This window comes from Colius striatus, chromosome 2 (genome assembly GCF_028858725.1).
Source record: "Colius striatus isolate bColStr4 chromosome 2, bColStr4.1.hap1, whole genome shotgun sequence".
Lineage (NCBI taxonomy): Eukaryota > Metazoa > Chordata > Aves > Coliiformes > Coliidae > Colius > Colius striatus.
This window is the reverse complement of record NC_084760.1, coordinates 43,577,805-43,600,473: the sequence shown is the minus strand read 5'-3', so window position 1 is coordinate 43,600,473 and position 22,669 is coordinate 43,577,805. Positions and strand designations below refer to the sequence as shown.

General features: G+C 38.1%; 1 protein-coding gene across 1 annotated transcript in view; it reads left to right on the top strand.

Moving 5' to 3' along the window:
- PKHD1 (PKHD1 ciliary IPT domain containing fibrocystin/polyductin) overlaps nucleotides 1–22,669 on the top strand; it is a 264,052-nt gene that overhangs the window by 170,548 nt on the left and 70,835 nt on the right. Inside the window, exons 52-58 of the mRNA XM_061989595.1 lie at nucleotides 6,419–6,532; nucleotides 8,427–8,514; nucleotides 10,706–10,860; nucleotides 12,782–12,934; nucleotides 14,138–15,016; nucleotides 16,137–16,299; nucleotides 19,578–19,738. Of these exons, the coding sequence (XP_061845579.1) occupies nucleotides 6,419–6,532; nucleotides 8,427–8,514; nucleotides 10,706–10,860; nucleotides 12,782–12,934; nucleotides 14,138–15,016; nucleotides 16,137–16,299; nucleotides 19,578–19,738 (1,713 nt within the window). The remainder of the gene's footprint in view (nucleotides 1–6,418; nucleotides 6,533–8,426; nucleotides 8,515–10,705; nucleotides 10,861–12,781; nucleotides 12,935–14,137; nucleotides 15,017–16,136; nucleotides 16,300–19,577; nucleotides 19,739–22,669) is intronic.

The following is a 22,669-nucleotide window of genomic DNA, read 5'->3' as shown; positions in this document are numbered from 1 at the left end:
CCTTAATGTGTGATTACAATTCAGTGTGAACTATCAGCAACAGAATCACTGGGATATATGAGATGATTAAAGATCTCTAAAGAGTTGCAAGAACTCTGTTAGAGCCCTTGGATAACCCAGAAAAAAAACGTATGGATCTATCCCCACAGTAATTGCTCTGGGTACTCCTAACCCTTTAGTTCTGTTGAACCCAAAGATACTTTCTGATTCTCTAGTAGTCCTAGCTACCAGATAAGGAGCTTCTCTTTTTCACTTAAATTTTCAAAATCTCTTCTTTGATGGTGGTATTTGCAAGAGCATTTTAGAAACACCGTTTATTTCTACCTCTCTGTGTTGCTGTGCAGAAAAAAACCAAATCTGTTCTTCCAGTTAAAGGTTCAGAGAGATGAAGTAATTTGCTAAATACTGTTAGCACACCTATGCCAGAATAAGAAAGGAAATGTTAAGCTCAACATCTTAAGAGGGTTTTTTTAATGTTCTTGGCTAGGATAATTTCATTCATTTTAACCCCTAAGTCAGCATTAAAACACAGATGATACATGCAGAAAGTACCCTGTTCCACTTGCTGAACAAAGATCTCAGCTCAAGATAAGACTGCAGAAAATGAAGTTCATTTTACACAAATTGATCTGTTGGACTCATCCTGAACTTCACTGTGTTCAGTTGCTCTTTGCTGGCAGGCTATTTTTATTTTTTATAATAGAACTCACCAAGCAATTATCCAGATAGGCTTTCTCTTTTTAGTCTCAACGTGTCACATTTGTTTTTGCATATCTGATGATGGCTGCTTGTCAGTCATTTGAGGCAAGAAGCCTTAAGGTGATCATTAGCTCATGGCTTGGTTGTCTGGAGATGAAACTCCAGTCATTTCTGGTGTCTCTTATCTTGCTTCTGGTAAGAACTCTAATACATTTCCTCTCTTTTTTTTCAGTACTAATAAGAATCCTCCATATTGACTTCCTAAATGATACATCACTGTACATTGTGAAAGAGCCACATGTTAGTGATGATAAATACTCAGAGTTATAACAAGAAGTTAGGGCACAAGTGAGATTCACCAACCGACTATCCCTTCCAGCTTTTCCAGTCCCATCTTCTTCAGCTGTGACCGGAATTCCATCTTGCAGTCAAATAGCATCCCTGCACAGCTATTCAACTTGCAGGAAGATAGAATACTGCTGATGTACTGAAAGAAATTTTTCATCCCTGATCACAGAAGACATATTTTGAGAGCCATCTGCATCTCCACCAATTGATCTGTCAGCCACTGTCTTTTTGCTTTTTATCCTTCCTAAGCCGATTGGTTTCTTCTAATTGATCATACCATCTAGAGAATGGTATGATGTTCACATGTCTAAGGCACCCAAATTTAAGTGCAACATGGACATGAGCATGTGAGCTGTCTGTTTCAGCAAAAGTCTAGTCAATATTAAGTCTAGTCAATATTGTCAGAGGATTCACTGCAGTCAGTGAGACCAGCCAGTACAGATATCTAGAGCAAATTGCAGCCAGTGCTGTGTTTTCTGATCAGACAGTCCCAGGACATGGAAACACTGGCATTAAGAGACCTAAATGTAGTCATATGAATCTCTCTGGAAACATATTTCTGTTGCCTAACTATAAGGATTTTGGATCACTTTGATCACCTTCAGTTGTCCCACCTGGCCACCGGCTTCTACTTAGAAAGGCACTGTTCTGTCTTTGTCTTTCATTTGTCAACCTTACATAGTTGATTTGGAGCAAACTAGGACTCTCAAATGGCATTAGACACCTATATTTAGACATCTGGATCCCATCCTGTGTGTCTCACTTATTTCTTGGACATTAATCTCTCACTTATGTTGGTTCCTACTCCACTGCTGTCTGTCTCTCATCTCTTCTGTTTGTTTGTTTGGCAGCACCTGTAAGAGGCAGCCCATGCCATGTCTCTTTGTTTACAGGCTGCTTTTGCAGACTTCTTTACAAACTGCAGTTTGAACACCTGAAGGAGCAGCTGGGGAAAGAGAACCACCACTAGAGGACTATCCAGCTGTGTATTGACCACGGATAAAAACTTTCCAGACTTTCTGGTGACAATATATCACAGTTTTCAAAATAGTAGTAGTGTAGCTAGAGTCCAATAAGCTTTTTGGAATCAGGAAACACAGAGCTGGTATTAGAGATGGTTACAGCAAGATACTTAACAAAGTCTATTTGCCAATGGAAGGGAGAGAATCATATCTCAGACATTTCCTCGCTCTATGTTCAACAGCTATTGCAGAGTGTTATGTTGTAAAGAAGGGAGGCTAGAAGAGAGGCAACAACCTCTATTCTAGCAAAGAATTAAATGGGTTTTGCTATGGAAAAAGGAAAACAAAACCACTAAGAAAAAACCTGTCACAAAGAACATCTGGAATAAAACTGAAATACGAAAATAGTGGAAAATGCTTTTGAAACCGAACAGCAAACTAGATCCAGGCTACAGTCCAGAGTAAGTGATCTGCATAGAAAAAACCCCACATCTCTCTGTTCTCCACTATTTTCACATAGGCTTTTATTCTCTCCAGAGTTTAGACTTGAGGAAGGATTATGAACCAGCTGCAACAATCCAATAGATCTATGTTGCAATCCAAGGAGCTGAGCCTTACATTTCTTCAGGAAAGCATGTAATTAGTGACTTCATTAGCAGCACAGATGGTTTCCTATACATAGGATTATCATATCTGAAGAGATTTTTTTTTTGCTGTGTAATGCATACACTGTGGTGCCAGCATTCCCTGGAAGAACATCAGCTTTAGATATCCCTTAGACCTTTAGAAGTTCATACACACAGTGATGCCATTTGATGTGACACCTATAATCAGACAGTGAGGGCACAAACTGACTGTGCAGTGCCTGTACAGAAAGCCCCTCTTGTAGGAAGTTGCATGGGTGCTGTGTATGCACCAACAGATTGACCTGTGTCTGCACTGAAGAAATACCTGACAAAATACTGCTTAGGAGCACTGCCTAGGCAGGTATAGCACTGTGTAGGCAGATGTATGCTGTATCTGGAAGATGAGAAAACCCTTCACATTCCAGATAAACTTTCCAGTGGAAGAACATGTTTGAGGAAGCTCTTCTTGTTTTCTGTGTATGGTGTCTGTAGTCTCTCCTGACCTTTTTGGCACACCTTACCAGTCATTTCTGCCAGCTTCTGGTAGCAATTACATTTTTTCTGGTTGTCTGCTAGCAGTGCCTTGTTATGTCAACTTATGATCAACCAAGTTGCTTCTCAAATTGGTAAGCCTTTCAGTTGTAGTAGGAGTATGAAGTATGATTTGTTTCTGTGCATCTCACATGCAGGATGGGTAATTTGACAGTTTGATGTGGTCTTATGTAGGAACTGTTCACCACAATAAAGTGGGGCAAGTAACCTAAAGTTTTCACTGAAGTTCAAAATTTCACTGAAGTTCAAAAAGCCTGGATCCTTCACATATGTATTGCAGAGATTACGATTCCAGTGTTTGTGTCAACTTGGGAGTTTCAACAAAACCATTACAAGAGCTGTGTTTTCATATGCTAGTTACTTCATAAGGTGATGAATCTTACCCAGCCTCAGAGACTTGTGTGTACTATTTTAGATTCTCCTGTGAGTGAATTGTAGCTGTTGTTTCCACGTCTTCATTTTCATGAGCCATTCTCTTGGACTATATTTAGACTAAGCGAAAGTGCATATCTCAGACCTTGCTTTGCTTTTCCCTTTGTTTTCTTCTTTTCTTCATCTGATCATAGAGAGCATTACCTTTTCAAGACCTTCCATCTTCTATTTAGAATATTATTAATTTTCTTTCCTAATTCTTCACTTCCAAATCATTGCTGAATTTACTAGCCCATCTCTTTAATTTTTTTTTCTCATTTATGACCATTTTTCTTTTCCCATTTATGTCTGCTTATCTTCTCACTTTTAGTATCTTTATACTGCTTTGGGGCATTGATACAATATCACATATCACAGGGCTTGCAAGACCAGATCTGTTTGAGTCAATGCCTTGATTTTTGTCAGCCTGTAAATTAATGTGTGCTGTGTTTGTCTTGTTCCAATGTAGTTTGTTAAAGTTTTGTGCTATTAAGTCAAGTGCCTTGGAGAAGCCAATTATATTATATCAAAGCTATTATCTTTATCAACTAAACCTGTAATCTCATTAGAAGATGATAACAAGGAAGTTTCACAGGACCTTTTTTCTATAAAACGAGGTTGATTGGCATTAATTATATCATCCACCTTTAATGATTTATTAATTGTGTTCAGAGTTGGACATTCCGTTTTTATTTATTTTTCCCCTAGAATCAGTGTCAAATTGACAGGCCTGTAATTACCTCGGGCTCTTACTTTTATCTTTGTTTGAAATATTGGCACGATATTAGCTTTCTTCAAGTACTCTGAGAGATCATGAAGGATCCTAAAGTTGCTGAAAAGTCTACCTTAATAATCCAATGAGTCTCTGGGCCATCTCTTCTGTAGCACTGGCATTCAATTACTGAAATCCATTGATTTAAAATAATGGAACTATTAATGGAAATAAGTAAATATGAAAAGTATTTTGATTCTAAATATACTTAAAACAAGTCTAATCTTTCTGCTCAACAGATATCTCCTGGGTCCTTTTGTGACATATACCTTGTGCATTTTCCAGACCCTGAAGTTTTTCTGTGAACACTGTCTTCTTTTGATTTCTTTTATAAGTTTTCAATATAACAATGAGCTATTACAAACAATTTCATTATAACTTCTTTGTTTCTCACTTTGATTCACTATTTTTTGGTGTATTTTTTATTTAACAGGGGTAACATTTCTTGATATGTTGTCATGCATTTTAGGATTACAAAGCACAATTTTTAGCAATATCTAGACTTATTTTTTTTAAAGGACTGTTAACTTCCAGTTCAAGTCTTTAGAAATCATATTTCCAGGCATTTTTTTGTGTTTTTTAAGCCTGAAAGCCTACTTAAAAATGACTTTAAAACTGAGGAGCTATTCTCATAATTTTGATATGATTTGTAACCAGGAGTAAAATAATAACACCAATAAGAATACCAACAGTAATTCATTATAATAATTAATCATAATTCTCTACTTTAAAGGCACATAATCGTAATTAGGAAATGGTAATTGTCAAGAACATTGGAAGATCAGTATCAGGGTCTCCAAACAGTTTTGTGAGTCTTTCTTTAGTCTTCAGGGTAGCTAATAACTTTATCCCAGGTAGTAAGGTTGACCTGAGGATGAGGAAAGGTATATTCAGGCTGAGTATTTTAAATCACATCTTGCTGTGAAGGTGAAGAAAAAAAACAATCACTCTGCATACAAAAATGCACACAAATGTCTACATAACTCTTCTAGTCTGAGTTGATATTTGTTAACTTAGTGCATCAGTTGTGAAAGTGCTTATCACTAGTACTGCTCTGTGAAAGCAATGTTTGGTTACAGCCCAATTCCTGATTTTCCTCCGCTCAAACCAGTTATAGGAGTTCAAACAAGAAAGTGAAAGATGTTTTGGCTAGATAATGTACACTGTAAGATTGACTTCCCTTCATGTCCTCAGAGAAGATACAAGCTCACTGGTGTGAGATATGTTAGATGGGCAATATGCAAGTCTTGTACTATTTGTCTTTCACCCATTTAAAAACTGTACAAGGAATTCAAATGACCTCAGATATCAGTCAAGCACTGATGGGGAACAATTAATTTATTTATTGATTTCACTTAATTTAAAAATACTCTTAAAGGGAAATGTTTCTTTAGGATAGAAAATCATCTCTGTTTTCCAAACTAGTAATTTTTAAATATTAAGAGAACATGACAGGCCAGATATTTTTGTACAGATATGTATATATTTTTCAGTTCTACATCTGCTGCAGTTTTCTATTGCATAATTGATTTAATCTCTAATTTTAAAGGAGCGCTGAACTCTTTCACTGGACTCCGCATATATTTCTCCAGGGCAGAAACTGTCCTACTTTTTCCTTCTTAGTTTCTGTTTAGTGCTGGGCCATTTTCTTCTGAAACTGTAAACTACCCTTGGTGAAGTAAATGAAGTCACAGTTGGAATACAGTTTACTGTACAATCTTATCACTACAAGATAAGAGCACCATTGCACTCAACAAAATTTCTTGGACATTTTCTTTTCCCCTGCTCTTGTCCCTCAGTCTTTCCTTTCTTCTGAGAGACTATTTTACCCATTCTAGCTGCAGAACTCATGATTACCTGGGAGCTGGTGAGATAGTAAAAGAACAGAAAGAAAAAAATGGGCTGAGGAGAGAAATGCTAGTTCAGACATTTAGACCTTAAGTTTGGATTTGTGTACCTCAGTTCCTTCCTCCCAATTTCAAATTTCAGCATTACAGAAGCCATTGATACTTCTGTGATGGGTTGTTGCTGTTTTGTGTTTATCACAGGTTCTTTTGAACATCCCCTAGAGAAGGATTTAAAACTGCTGATCCTTCTTCGGGCATCTGAAGGGATTTACTGTGATCGTCTGGAGGAAATAAATGTCCACCCAGGGAGTATTGGTATGAAACATGAGTTGACCTTTTTGTAGAGAACTGATCTTAGGCAAAAGCCAAATGTACCATCTGTTATTATGTCACGCATGAAAACATCTAACAAAGATATACATGCTTTTTGATCTAAAATTTTTATTGTTCTCCAGGCCAATTCCTGATTTTCTGTGAAAATTTTGTTTAGGCAAAATTTGACATGAATGAGGTGTCAGATCTTGAGATCTATGTGAGAAATGGAGGAGAACTTAAAAGGACCTTGTACACACGTACAAGGCTTTGACTTGGTTCTGGATTTGAAATTTGTAAAAAACAGTTCTCAAAGTTGAAGATATTAAAACTAAGATGACCTTGTTGAATCATGTATATTGCCAGAGGGCAATTTGGTCTCAATTAGATCTCCCTTAGGAAAAAAAAATATCCTTAAGTTTCCAGGCTAGGATGATGAGCTTAAACTCATATCACTATTTTTAAATGTCTGACTTATGTAAGATTAATTCCATCCAAGAGCTACTGGATGGATCCAGATACATACATTTAAGTAATTCCAAGCAGTTGGACTCATAGAACAATTGATAAAATAAGGTTTATATTAACTGTTACATGTCCTCATATAATTATGGTTTAAGAAATAAGTTTACTCTCCTGTTCTGCATATTTTACAATGTGTTTTAAACATCCTTGGATACTGCAAGACTTCACTTATTGCAAGACTTTTGTAAAGATGAAACTACTATCAATAGAAATTGTCTGGATCGAGATTTGTAGAAATTCATAGAAAAAAACCCAAACTCCTCAATTTGTTTCTGATAGTAATATTGAAAAACTATTGCACACATTGATCAAGCAAAAACTTCTAGCAACTAGTTAAGTGGAATGTTTGAGAGTCAAGACAGAAACCTAATTGATAGAGGAAATGGATTTAGAGGGTTTTTTAAAGTCTCAATTACTTACAAGTTGAAGCATAAAAAGAGCTAAGCATTTGAATTCCCAGCTAGAAAAGATCATAGATGTGCTGCTGCTGTTTCACACACTATCATGGATCAGAGGAGACTTCACAACTCTTCACGCTATCCACTTAAACCACAACAAACACAAGATCATGGCTTATTTTGAATGTCCGTCTTAGTCGGATAGTCAGGGTTGCATTACCAATGCTAGCTGCAATCTTTTTGGACTACAGTGATATAACATGGCATGCAAAGGGTTGCCCATGGAGGAGATTAGTCGAAACAGTAAAATGGGTTCATAGAATCATAGAATCACAGAATGGGGTTCTCCAAATATTTGAAGCACAATTACTCTAAAGCAATGTGTCACTATTAAATATGCAAAAAAAAAAAAAGTTCAATGAACATTTAGATAGTTCAGAGCAAGTCAGCAAATTGAACCTAAACATTTCAGATTTTTTTCATGCTTGAAATGTAAAATTCTTGGAACACATCATCTACATGAAAAGTTTCTGTATTTTGCCTTTTGTCCTCGTTTTAAGTGCCCTTTTCTGGAAAAAAAAAATTTTCACAGATCAGAAATATAAATAAAAGCTGACTAATGTTTTGTATCCTTCATTCCTTGATATTTTTACTTGCTTTATTTACTTAGGTAGATTATTTTTTAAGGTAAATACCTTTTTCAGCAATGTCAATTATAGTTAACAAAATTTCTATGGGACAATCCTCTTTCTTGCCTTCACATGTGATGGGTGTTTTACTTTATTAATAATTTGTTTATAGTTCAATATTTGCTGTTCACGTTCACTAGTTATAGTGCTGTTTTTACACTTTGAATAATATTTATAAATATACTTTAATTAATGTAAAAACTTATAGTCTTTTAGCTATTGGTTCAGTTCTTCTCAAGTCTCTCTTTCCCTTAACCTTTGCACTCCTGCTTTTGGTTTTTCTAGGTGTTTATGGTCAGGTGCAGATTTATAGTGCTTATCCTAAGAAGTCTTGGACACATTTGGGAACTGATGCTGTTCCAGGCAATGAAAGGTGGGGGGATTTTTGCAACAAAATATAAAGTTTGGGTTCCTCTTTCTATCAATTGTATTTGTGTTCATATGAATTAGGCTATTTTCCTTTGTGATAGGCTCTGTTTAACATATGTCTTGACAGAATACTTCAGAAGAAAATTAAAATATTTTTAGATCAATTTTTATTCTAAAGAAGAATGAAGCCTTGATTTTCCTCTTCTGTTCTTTCTTTCCTTGCTTCTACCCTTCCAGCCTTCTTTCTTCTTTCTCTTCCTTCGTCTTTCCCTCTGCCTTTCTCTCAAATGGTTTCTGGAGTGAACTTCCTAATTCCTACTGTTAGAGTAATTTCTTGTATATGTAAGTAATGTCATTTGTCTCAAGGAATATAATAGTGCCTGTACAGCATAAAGAGTAAATTTTTTGTCTGGGATGTGAGCCTTCCAAAGTATAGACACATTTTCACTTAACCTTGGCAAGAGTAACTTTGACATGTTACCTTCTCTCTCAGAAAGTAGAAGGAAGTGACTTTTTTATTATTGACTGAGAGAAGCTGCTGTATGTATTTTCCAGCATGACTTAGCACATGAGTTAGGGAAGGACTTAGCTTTCCAAAAGAAGGTGGGAAAAAAAGGAAAATACTCATTTACAGTAAAAACCTAAATTAGTATTTCAATAGACTGATGTCTTAGAAAACTTTTTTTTCTTTTGCTTTGTGATTCTTCTTATTATAGTTCTTTGAAATTCAATAGTCAAAATAGTTAGGTTTGAGTTCACAAAATGTAAATTATTATTGGAGTAGATGTCTATGAGTAGACTTGAGATTCAATTTCTAGTACGGACTGCATGCCAGCTGTCAAAATCTCAAATATATGCCACAATTGTTCTTCTGTGTGGTTTTGCCAGTCCATTTATCCTTGAACAATACATAATTCTCAGTCATACTTGCACTTTCCAGTATTTTCAGAGATACTCAGTGCTTTCTCTAAGAAAAAAAAAAAAAAAACAAAACAACCCCAAATTTTTGGTAGAATTCTATACTGAGGGTTCCCAAATGCTGCAAATTTGTCTTTCAAAAAAACTGTTAGAAGATACACCAGGAAAATTGGACAATATAGCTTGCTAGCTACATATCTTTAGAACTTTCCTTTCTCTCTGCATTTCTATCACTCTTGACTGCATGACGAAGCATTCTCTGAATTCAGTGGTCTGTTTTCTCAACAATTACTTCAACAGTGTAGATCATCACCTGCCCAGCATCAGCCACTCTGTAACAGGACAAAGTGTCTATCAAATATATATAATCACTGATGATTATCTATTTTGCTATCAATGTGTGCTTTTATTTTCTCTGTATAAAATTAAAAAACCCAGAGCTACAAATATAACTTTGAATGCAAATGAGAATCTTCAGCTTGAGTTTAGAACAGGTAAATGTAGGTGTCTGTGTAATATTTTAAAAAGGCACCTGAGCTCCTGTTAGAGTCATCAGAGTTCTAGGTGCTGGAGCCTAGTGAGCTATTCAACTACTAAGGGAAGGATTCAGGTACCTAAGCATAGGTTTTGGGCTCATCTGAGGTGTTTTTGGGTTCATATGAGATCCCTTTGAGTCCCCTCCATGGCTTCCACCTGTGTCTCCAGGAACACTCCATGAACACGTCTACCAGCTGATGTCTGACATTTCTTGGAACATTTCAGATAGCAAGGGAATCAATGTTTAGGGGCTCAAATCCTGCTCTATGTGCCCAATTCAGAGAGAGCTAAATTGTCTTCCACTCACTTCTTACTGTACCAATCATCTACAGTGAATGTTTAAATGCCAAATGCACACATACACACACTCCTCCCCCTACACATGGAAACCTAATTTTGTTGTCTAGGCACAAAGCTGACTTTCAACTCCATAGGATATTCCTGGCACTAAAAATGGACAGACATGTCTTTAGCAGGCAAATTACTTGAACCCTGAAACACTGTACTGGAACTGTACAGCTTGTTAATCAATGATATGAAATAGACACTTCAGGATTAATTTCCTCCCATATATTTTAGACATCTGTCTCTGCACATTGTCCTAAAATGTCTTCTTCTACAGCATAGCCTGTAGATACTTTCTGAGATCTGCTTCAGCAAAACTTGTTCATTTTTCAGGAAATCGGTGAGTATAACTCTCATAAATGTAACGACAGTAACTTAATTTCATGACTGTACAGGATTTTTGTGGAAGATGAAGTAGATTGGAATCATGATGGAGATATTGTGATCAGCTCTTCCTCCTATGAAGCCCACCAAGCTGAAGTAGTCACACTTAAGGAAATCAGTGGCCGCAGCATAAGAATTCATGAAAACCTTCTGCACAGGCATATTGGTAAAGAACTTGCCTTTCCATTTGAGTTTTCTTCTGAAGCATCAACTTGCTGTTTCATATCTCTCCTATTACATCCTATTTATTTATTTTTCCATATTTTTTTTCTTGCTGTTTTGATACTAAAGACATGATGTTTAAAATTCCACATAATAGTTAATTTTAATGTGAAATTCTAGGAATACAATTAATTCAGTGCTGAATACTTTGGGAAATATTCATCTTGTTTAATGTTTTAAGTAGAGCTGGTAAACAGAGAGAGAAAGTAATTAAAATGTTGAATGAAATACCCCAAAACTCACAATAGATTTTTAAAGACATTTTCACAATTTCTGTGGTGTGTCAAAAACTGAAAAATTAAACCCACACTTTTTTCATATTTAAAAAATTAGATTAATGGCATTCAAGAGTGAAGATTATTAATTCTTTGCATGAAGCTGATATATTCAAATATGTAAATCAATGTAAAATCTGTATATAGCTCTATTTTCTGTGTAGATTACTTGGAATCTGCATTTAAGTAAAAAAAGAGATGTAATGTTGATAATATATTTCATTCACCACCAAGGTGATCAGGGGACTGGAACATCTTTCATATGAGGAAAGGCTGCTGGAACTGGGGCTGTTTAGTCTGGAGAAGAGGAGACTGACGGGGGATCTTATTAATATTTGCAAATATCTAAATGATGGGTGTCAAGAGGTTGGGGCATCACTTTTTTTTTTCCTATGATTTTATTTCAGCATACAACATATATTTGTTATGATCTATTTAACAAAAATAAACCAGTTTTATTAACATGTCAAATTCTGAAGCTCCAAACCCAGGATGTTTTCTCTGCATTGCAATATTTTTTAAGTGTAGTCTTTACTCAAGCTTGGCACAGTTTTAATGGCAAATACTTTTTTTTTCTTTTTCTTTTTTAATTAAAGTAGTTCAAAGGATAACACATCTAGATCCCTTTTCCAGAAGGGAGGAAGGGAGGAACCTACCTGACAGTCAGTCTTAGGGCCAGAGAACAGTTCTTCTGTTTTTTGGCTAATGCAGATATAGGAAATCTATCCTGAGATGAAATGATTGCATGCACATTAAGTACTGCAGCAGTTGTTAGATACATTTGGAAAAAAAACAACCAAAAAAGGAAAGATGGGAGAATTAAGAGCTACATCAATACAGAGATTCACCGGGGCAAATGTAAATATCTACAGAAAATATTCACACATGAGCTAGTCACTCTCAGCTCTCATCATAATCAAAGCAAAGAAAAATACATATCATTCACTTGTATTTCATCTCCCCCTAAAACAGATGAATAAAACAGATAACAAATTGAATTTGAGAATTCCCTATTGCTCTCCATTGTACACAAAACCAGGTTGGATAATTAAATAATAGATATTAAATAGTAGATATCTAAGGCCACCTGATATTGATTCCAAGCTAGATATCTGCATAAACTCTCTCTAAAGTCTTGTTTAGAAAAACTTTATGAAACACACATAGCCAAGACTGTAGCAAATCAGTTTCTTAGCCTTGTAATTGGTCTGATCCTAATGAGAATTTAAGGAGATAACTCTGTAGTCAACTGAAGAATAACTCCAGCACTTATAGCTTAGAAAAAAATGAAGTGTGAATCTGTTCATTGATTTGGCACCTGCACACCGCAGGGAAAAGTTTATCACATTCTTTTTCTAAAAATGAAATACATTGGTAAAATATATGCACATGGTGAATATTTGATGGGCAGGTGGCCTTTCTGGTTTTGTGTTGATGCGTGTAGATTACGCTGGAGGAAAAGCACACCTGAATGTCAGTGCAGATTCTACAGAGATGCTGTGCATAACTTGTCAGGCTTTATGTCCCTCAAAGAACTGGTTTATAGGTATGATAGGCACTTATCACATTTTCTTTCTTGAAACTCCCCAGGGCGTTCCCACGACACAGAAGATGGCAGACGCATCCCTTTGGCAGCGGAGGTTGGACTTCTTACACGGAATGTACAGATCAAGTCTGATGTGGTTTGTGCTGGGAGGATGCTGGTGGGACGCTTCACAGACTCCAGTGGGACAGAGTTTGAAGGTAGTTGAGATTCACCTGTCCTCATTGACAAGACCAGTTCTGCCCAACAAAGTAAAATCTAACAGTAGATGTATTCATTTGCGCGTGCTGTGCAATTCTAAGCAAACTGTGACCATGCAGCATGTGTGAAACATCAGTACTAATAATTTATAAACAGTAAAATACGTTTTAGGACAGGCTGTTCTGTTAGTTGGTTTTTACCATAACTTTACATATGTATTTATGGGCAAATGTCCATTACTAGCAATCCAGTGACAAAGACTATCTGCTATTATATGCCTGAATCATAGAATCATAGAATCATAGAATCATAGAATCATAGAATCATAGAATCATAGAATCATAGAATCATGGAATGGTAGGGGTTGGAAGGGACCTTTAGAGATCATCTAGTCCCACCCTCCTACAGAAGTAGGTTCACCTAGATCAGATCACACAGGAACATGTCCAAGTGGGTTTTCTGGAAGACCTCCAGAAAAGGAGACTCCACAACCTTCCTGGGCATCCTGCGCCAGGGCTCCCTCACCCTTTCAGAGTTTTTCCTTATGTTTAAATGGAACTTTTTGTGTTCCAACTTTTGTCCATTACCCCTTGTCCTGTCACTTTATACACCAGAAAAAAGTGATGCCCTGACTTCCTGACATCCACCATTTAGATATTTGTAAATATTAATGAGATCCCCCTGCAGTCTCCTCTTCTCCAGACTAAATAGCCCCATAAGGAAGAAGCTCCAGTCCCCTCAGCATCTTGGTAGCCCTGCTCTGGACTCTCTCTAGCATTTTCCTGTCTCTCTTGAGCTGGGGAGCTCAAAACTGGACATAGTAGTATAGATGAGGCCTCACCAGGGCAGAGGAGAGGAGGAGGAGAACCTCACTTGACCTGCTGACTACACTCTTCTTGATGCATCCCAGAATGCCATTGGCCTTCTTGACCATGAGGACACATTGCTGGCTGATGGTTAGTTTATTATCAACCAGGACTCCCCATTCTTTCTCTGCAGAGCTGCTATCCAGCAGGTCAATCCCCAGCCTGTTTTGGTGCATGGAGTTATTAGTCACGATGTGCAGGACTCTGCACTTGCCCTTTGTGAACTTCATGAAATCCCTCTCCACGCAACCTGAGAGCCATTTACATGCGTCCTGTTCTTATCAGTTCTGAGATAATTTTGTAAACTTTTATTTCACTATAGTTATCTCATTGCAGGTGTCCTTCAAGTCTCAAATATTGGATTTTTGAATTTTGGGCCTCCTCAGCTTTCTGCCATTGAATTCGCAAACATATCCCAAGGGTCCTCAGTGGTGTCATCCAGCATTCATGGTAGCTGTGGAGTTGGCATTAAAGCAGTAATGAGCAACTGGATCTCATTGCATGATAACACAGTGTTCAACACGGTTGGACCTGGCATTGATTTTGAAGGGCAAAATCATTCTCTCATCAGGAACCTTGTTATTCTGAGCAGACAGCCAGAAGGCTTACTAAACTGGATTGCGGGCATCAAGGTGAACCTTGCCATTGATGTTTCCCTCTGTGGTAATGCTGTGGCAGGATCTGAACGAATTGGCTTCCATATCAGAGGTCAAGAATGTTTGATAGGTGGAGAGCATTGCAGTGAAAACGTGGCTCATTCAAGTCTCCATGGTATTCATCTGTACTGGGGAGATGGATTTCAGACCTGCACTAGAATCACAGGTTTTATCTCCTATAAGAATTATGACTATGGTCTCATGTTCCACCTTGGAAGTACCGTCATTGTGGAAAATGTGATGCTGGTGGACAACACTGTGGGTCTCATGCCGATGGTGTACTGTATCTATGCCAAACAATGCCACACCGGGAAAAGATTCATTGAACTTAGAAACTCCATCATTGTGGCAACAAGCTCAACTTTTGACTGCATCAGAGACAGGATCAAGCCTCGCTCAGCTAATCTGACAGTCAAGGATCGACCACCATACTACCCTCTAAGAGGCCGTGTTGGGATTTTATGGCCTACATTTACCACTGTTCCCAGTCAAAGGCCAGATAACCCATGGCATAAAACTGGGCATTGTCCAAAAGTGCTGGGGCTCATGAAGCTGAAAGGTTGGTCTTCCATGTCACTGATCAGATTATTCTGTCACTGATTTCCTTGACTAATTGCATTTTTTTCAAATGAAGCTGCAGCCTTCCATACTCACAATTGACATGGTGGAGAAATACAGTCCTCAGTGGAATTGATAACAGAGTTCTTCTTAAGTATGATACAATTAATTTTAAAAATCCTCATTACTTAGTATTTTTTACTTTCTGAATCTACTGCAGTATAATTATGCCATGTGCCTGTATATATTTTACCTCAAACTTTCCTGTCTTCAGTGCTATTTCTTTCTAGTTGATTCATCACTCTAATCTACAGTTACCTCTGACTAAATTAAGTTGCCAAGTTTGAGAAGTGAATAGCACACTTGGTATAGAATTTGCATAGCCTATAATCACTACAGCTGCATAGAAACAGTTATGGCTTTTATTATTTAAGAGATTGCACAAGGGCAATAAAAGTAAACTATGTATCCTCCATCTTTGAGTCAAATAAATTTTACAGTCCTCAGAGTAATATTTGCTTGTAGCAGAACCTGGATAGCTGGTTGCCATGGTGGGAAATAAACACCTCACAGTTTTTCATGTCTTTATACCTCACTGTTACCTGCTTTTGTAAGAAAATACATTATCCTCTTTTTACTGAAGAATATGGGAGACAGAAAGAGAAATAGACTTGCCCAGAAATTTTGTGTCAAAACATGGATTTTTTTAGCTGTACAACAGTTCAGTGCCAGAGTCAAGCACAAGTCAGCAGACCCAAACCATTTTATATTAGTATCTGGCAAGTAGATAAATTATTCAAAGCACGTTGCCATTAAACTGATCCTTACTGCCTCAAGTGAAAATTTATTAATCACTCTTGCTTTTGTTTCTTTCTCATTTGCTATTTCCTTTGATTACATTTCTTATCAGTACAACTTGCTTTGCATTAGATTGATAGAACTTGTCTATGGAACAGCCAACAGAAGATCTATGATCAGTGCGATTTGTCTGATTTTAAAATGATTTGTACATATATATATATGAGAGCAATTTAATATGGAAAACATTATTGAGTAGAAGATCTAGTTCTGATACTCCTCTAACCACTTTTCCTCACTTGTCTTCTTTTAATCCCTGACAGAAGTCACCTTTACTAGCTTTACAAAGAGCTGCTACAGTGAAGACAGGGATGTCTGCATCATGTCAAATGTTGACCATTTAGGCATCATGCCTCTTATCACAGCGGAGACATCAAGGATGTTACATGTCAATGAGAGGGACAAGTTTTATTTTCATCCAGTAAGGTAATATACTTTATTTTGAAGTACTTTTTCAATGATTTATGCAAAAAAAAACCCCACAGAACACCTAAAGTTCTGGGACTATCCTTGTCTCTGTATCACCTGTATTTTGTATTATCGTACAACAATTTTAAGCAATTAGTTTAGACTTGATATGTAGCTATAGAGCGGTCCCAGTCATTGTCTCTCCTCTTGAATGCTCCTGTCTGCCAAAAATAAACAAGCTCAGATGTTACACACAAAGAGGAAAACTTCAATCCAGAAAATAAAGACGAAAAATAGAATCCTGAGCTAGAATCCCAAGCTTAGTTTAGTGTAATGTTTAAAAATTTGATGTTTGAGTTCCATCAGGGTGCATTTTTAGATCAATTTTCTTGGATTTCCCCTTTTACTGACATTTGTACAGCTAAAGAAGCTTCATGTATCCCGTTTCTTAAAACTCCATCCTAAGCATCTCTGACTTCTCAGCCCCAGGCTTCAGAAAATGTCAAGACCTCCAGGAAAAAATCCTGAGACAGGGAATGTCCTTTTGGTCGGGAAAGCAGAGCTTGATTTTTGCCTATGAGATCACATCAGAAATGTTTATCAGTACCAGGCAGGCTGTGAGATGTCAAATGATTGCCAGAACTGCTCTTGCCCAGGGAGAATATCATCTGCATGTGGAGGAACAAGGAGGAGGGAGGGGAGAGCTTCATCTGTAACCTTAAGTCACTGCTGGTTGCAGTGGTTTAAACATACCACATCCAATGGAAACCACATGCCTATTTATTTATCATGATCAGTGAACACAAAACAGGGGCTATGTCCGGAAAGCCTTGAAGTCATAAAAAATCCAGCACGGACTCCAGTTGCCAGTCAAAAATAATTGGAGGGGTCCCACACTGCTGTGTTTAGAGCCCCTCCAGCCTCCTGCCAGATTTTTTATTTTATTCTAAGATTTGGCTTTTTGCTCTGGGCATGAGTTTGCGTGTAGATTTCTAAGACCTGTCCAGCTTGTCAGCTCCCATTATGTTTCACTCTTTTATCCATCCCACAATATTATGCTATTAGTGAGCTGCTGAATACGCAGTCCACTGCAAGAGCTGATGATTCTCAAACACGATGAACACACAGCAGGGGATTACTGAATGCTGTTTTAGTAGTCTGGTAAACCTCTGAAGGTGGTTACATCTCTCCTCATGCATTATCTGTATGCATTTATTGAATCCATCTTTGCAACTGCTGAGCCAGACTGTGGCTGTGCTGTTCTGCTTCAGCATCCTGAAGGGATATCTTGATGGATATGTCCTGTCAAAGAGAAGGTGAGCATTGCCTTAGAGCAAGAGAGGAAATAGAAACATCAGGGAATACAGCAAGACCATGAGATACTTTATTTGTCCCCCTGGTAGACGTAACCAGCTGAAATGCTGGATCTTTGAGAGATGTTCAAGAACTGAACTAGCTGTCAGGATCAGATGAGCTGTCTTTGTTCTCCTTCTCTATTGAGCCGTGTTATTTGAGACATTGTCCTGTTTGTTTCTCTGTCCCTACTGAAAATCTCTGTCTTTATCTAATCCAAGTGTCTTCAGCAGAGGTTGACTTTTAAAAATATTTAGAAGTATAAGTTCCACAAGAAACAGGAAAGTCAGGGGAGGGAAGGTGATAAAATGTATCAGCTTCTACATTTGCAGGCTGTGAAGGTGTTGGAGCACTGGAACAGGCTTCTAATGGAGATTGTGGAATCGTCATCTTTGGGAGGTTTTCAAAACCCACCTGAATGCATTCCTGTGTGACATGGTCTAGATGGACCTGCTTGAGCAGGGAGATTGGACTAGATGATCTCTAGAGGTCCCTTCCAACCCCTACCATTCTGTGATTCTGTGATTCTGTTTGTCTTATACAAAATACCAATAATTGGGTTTTTTCAACCCAAGCCCGAGAAGACTTAAGACTTAGAAGACTTACTGTGTATCCAACTATCATTCTGCAGATGTTTTCCTGGACTTTGCTGGATTGCAAGTCATTATACCTCATATTTTGTAATAGCAGTAATGTGGCCTGTTCCTTTAGGAATCTAAATCTGTGGTAAACCTTCAGTCAAAATGCAGTTAAAAGAACTTAAGATCCTCATGAGATTCAGCAAACTACAAACTACACTTTAGTTATCAAAGAATTAGGCTTGTAACCTAAAGAAGACACTAAACTCCTTCTATAGTCAGTAGAGACCCTTGTCTGGGAAATGATTCATCTCAACTGCACTATATAGATCACAAATGAGTTGAGTTCCTCTCCAACAAACTTGTCCTGTATCTCCTTTCTGTGGAAGTTAATCTTTCATCATCTACATAGAAATTTAAAGGCTTTACTGACTGTTTCAAGCCACAAAACTTAAAATTTCCTCCTGAGAGTATGCTGATAATAAATTGGAGCTTAGACGTAGTTTTATGAAATACATGGTCATACCATCAAAAAAGAGCTTTATTCTAGATTAGACTAATTCTGTGAAACTCTCTCATCTTACTGTTTTCAAAATATGATGAAACCCTGTCTCAGGCATAGTTTTGTGATGAGATCCACGTACACTCCACTTTAAGCCCATTGAAAACATCAAAATGACATTGAATCTCCAGTTGTTTACAGGAAGGTCCAACTTTGCCCTATTCAGACCATAGTGATAAGAACAAGGCAAATAGGCACTGCTGGGCAGCTAGTGCTTTTTAACAAAATCCTATCTGTATTAATTACCAATCTGTAAGCAGATCCATCACCTGGTGTATGTGAAGAGCAACACCTGTGTCATACCAGCACTGCACACAGAAGCAGAGATATTCCTGATCACTTAGTGTGGTAGCAGCCAATATACATTTCCCCTTAACTCAGTAGCTAAAGTTTTCACCTATCATAGGTCAAAAATTAATGGGATATGGATATTGGAGATTTGGGCACAAAAAAATTATACTGAAAAGAAGACTATTTCCTCTGTGCAAGTCCAGACAGCTTTTGGAGAAAGAGAATATTGTTGGGTTTTTTATCAGTTTGGATACAAACATGTCAAAATATACATATTACTGCAAAATTTCTTTGCAGAGTATGCCAGACTTCAACTGATATGCTTAGTTTTTATTCATTTTTGTTTATGTTTCATGTTTTTATTTTCTGAGGCATCTGAATTCACCTAGTAAATACCGAGATACTGCACATATAAGCAGAAGTGTTGTTAGTGTGAATACATTACAAGCAACAGCACAGTGCTTTTCCTTTGCTATCTTCTTCATAATAACACTACCTCACTTACCTGTCAGTGTACAGATCTCTGAAGACACCATGTTCCCTGAAAAGAATTGCAAAGGCTCAAGAAAGGCCCTTTTCAAGGATTTGGATGGAAGTGTCCTGGACCTAGAGCCACCTGTTTCTGTTTTTCCAGAGTCAGAATTTGAATGGACACAGTTCTATTTGCAAGCTGGTAAGTGCCTGTGCTGTCTGGAGTGCTTTCAAAGTCATGCATACATTTGTCTCTTGAGATGTGATTTTACCCAAAGTTTTCACTGAGACAGACAGCTGAGGTCAAGATGGTGATGGTCCTTGATTGTGTGATGCCTTTCCAGGATGGTTACCATGAATTATAGTGTAGAAATTAGGGAGGCCTCATTCCACAGTTCTGTGTCCACCAGTGTTTCTCTACCTTCTTGCAGAATCACATCACTTGACATCCTTAGCTCCTTTAGGGTTTAATTCATTAATTTTAAGAGCAGAACAGAACTTACCTGCCCATTGCAAAGTCCTTTGAGAGCATTAAGACAAACATGCCATGTAAATGCTACCTAAGTGCAAAATAATAATTGTCCCAGCAAGGATTTTCATCTATATCCCACTGAGGAGATAATCAAGCTGAAAAGCCACTCCAGAAGTTTAAAGACCCCTCTCTCTGGTTGAAAAAGGCCCATTTTGCTTGGTAACCACTTTCTGAAGGTTTACACAGCAAGGCTCCCTTCTCATCTTGATTAAAACTCTGCTCTCTGGTTCCAAATAAACTCTTTAATTACAATTAGCGTTCCCTGCACCTGCTGCTGATGGTGGCCATTTTACTGAAAAGGCGCATCGTTTGTGACTCCAGCAGTATGGGAAAAGGGACTGTAATTAATCCTCTTTTCCATCCCACTTGAAAACTGATTAAACACAAAGAGAACTTTAAACTTTAAACAAAATGTCTAATGTGTATTCAGTAAAGGTTTTTCCTTTAAGGATCCCACTCTGGCTGCTTACGGGGCTGATTAATGTGTTGTCTAGATGCAAACACACTGGTTTTTTTCCTCTACCTTTCCTGCCTTGATTATGACTCATAGACAATTGCTAATACCCAAGCAGTATTACCACTTAGGATCTGCATGTTAATGCATACATGCTTTTGCATACAGAACCTGGGGTTTATTTATATTTTCACCATTTTTAGCACAGCCTGTCAAGCAGTCATAGGCATAACAGGAACCCCCACCATCTAAAGTGCAACCTGCTCTCCACAGGGTTTATCTCTTTGTGTAATGGAGGCAACAGCATATGGCAAATGCTGCCTGCCTCTGAGGTTATAACAAAATTGCTATGTTTTCTTATTGTTGCCCAGATATGAATGGTGTGTTTTTTGCCCCCTCCATTCACAATTATGTGTTAGTTTCCTCTGTATTTCTCATTCTGATTTGCAGTTCCTTTCCTCTCGACATTTGGAAAGGCACAGCTTGATGCCAAGGTGAATTCATGGTTGTCATCTTCCCTTCTCTACCCTCTCCTTCTCTAAAGTTGTAGTGCTGAATGTTTTGCACAGGGCAATACAGGCTTTCATGTTACACAAACAGGAGAAGATGCTCACCTTTGCTGTCCACACAGATTTTCTGTAGGTCTTGGTTCCCCCTTGCTCTGACAGTATTTCAAGGCTATCAAAGATGGTGGTGATGTGATGCTGTTGAGCAGAACTTGGCCCTTGGAGTCCCTGCTCTTCTGTTCCTTTCCCAAATCCAGATATAGTACTTATGTTATTTGGGTGGTCAAGACTCACCTGCTGAGCCTCTCATACACATATCCCAACTGGAACCCTTTTAAACCTGAGTAATTCTGACCACCCCTAGAAGCTTCTTCTGAGCACTGCAATGCAGTTGTTAGTGCTCTGCTACCATGACTACTAGAGAAATGAAACGATCTTTTCAGGACATTACACAAAATCCTTACCACTTCCAAAGTTCATAGAATTATAGAACAATTTTGGCTGGAAAAGACCTTTAAGACCATAGAGTTCAACCCCTCCCCTCACAGTGCCAAGCCCATGTCCCTCAGCACCTCAGCTACACGGCTTTGCAATAGCTCCAGGGATGGGGACTCCACCACCTCCCTGGGCAGCCTGGGACAGGGGCTGACAACCCTCTCAGGGAAAAAGTTCATCAGATGCAAAATAAACCTTCCCTGGCATAACTTGAGCCTCTTTCTTCCAGTCCTATCCCTTGTCACTTGAGAGAAGATACCGATTCTCCTCTCACTACAGCCTCCTGTCAGGGAGTTGCCAAAAGTGATCACATCTCCTCTCAGGCTTCTGTTCTCCAGGCTGAACACTGCCAGGGTCCTCAGCTCCTCCGCAGCAGACCTGTGCTCCAGCCCCTTCCTCAGCTCCGCTGCCCAGCTCCACTGTCCAGCTTCAGCCCCTCAGTGTCCCCCTGGCAGTGAGAGACTCAAGACTGAACACAACTCTTGAGCTGTGGCCTCACCAGGGCCCAGTACAGGGGATGGGCACTGTCTTGGACCTGCTGGCCATACCGAACACCATTGTGTTCAGTGACACAATTGTTTTGAGACTCAAAAGGTCTTTCTTTCCACATCCTCTTAATTGCACCTTTATTGAGATGGATACATAAATTCCAGTTTGGACAATCAGATTGAAATTATTATCCTCTGCCATCTCTAGATATTCTGGTTACTCCAGGTAGAGCAAATCAAAGCACTCAATGTATTTCAGGGACACAAAAAATAGGAAGATATTTCCTCAGAGGAAAACCATAAGGAAGAGGCTGTGAGAGGAATAACTGAGGCACAGGGGATCGCTCCACATGATATTAATGCTCAGGGATTTAGATGATGTCTATTATTGAAGATAGAATCAAGACAGAATATATGTAATATATTATTTGTATATGTATATCTGTCTGCACGTATGCAAAAGGCAAGGAAGGACCACTTGGCTTCCTCAGTTCTGCTCACTGCAGATGAACAGTAGTGAGCCATGCAATGCATATTTAATCATGTACCCACTTTTTTTTTCTTTTTTTTCTTTTATCTTCCTGTGTGTCTGATATTTTACCTCCTTTGTTAGCTCCTTGTGTCTTAGACCAGGTCTTTCTTTTGTGGCAGGTCTTTC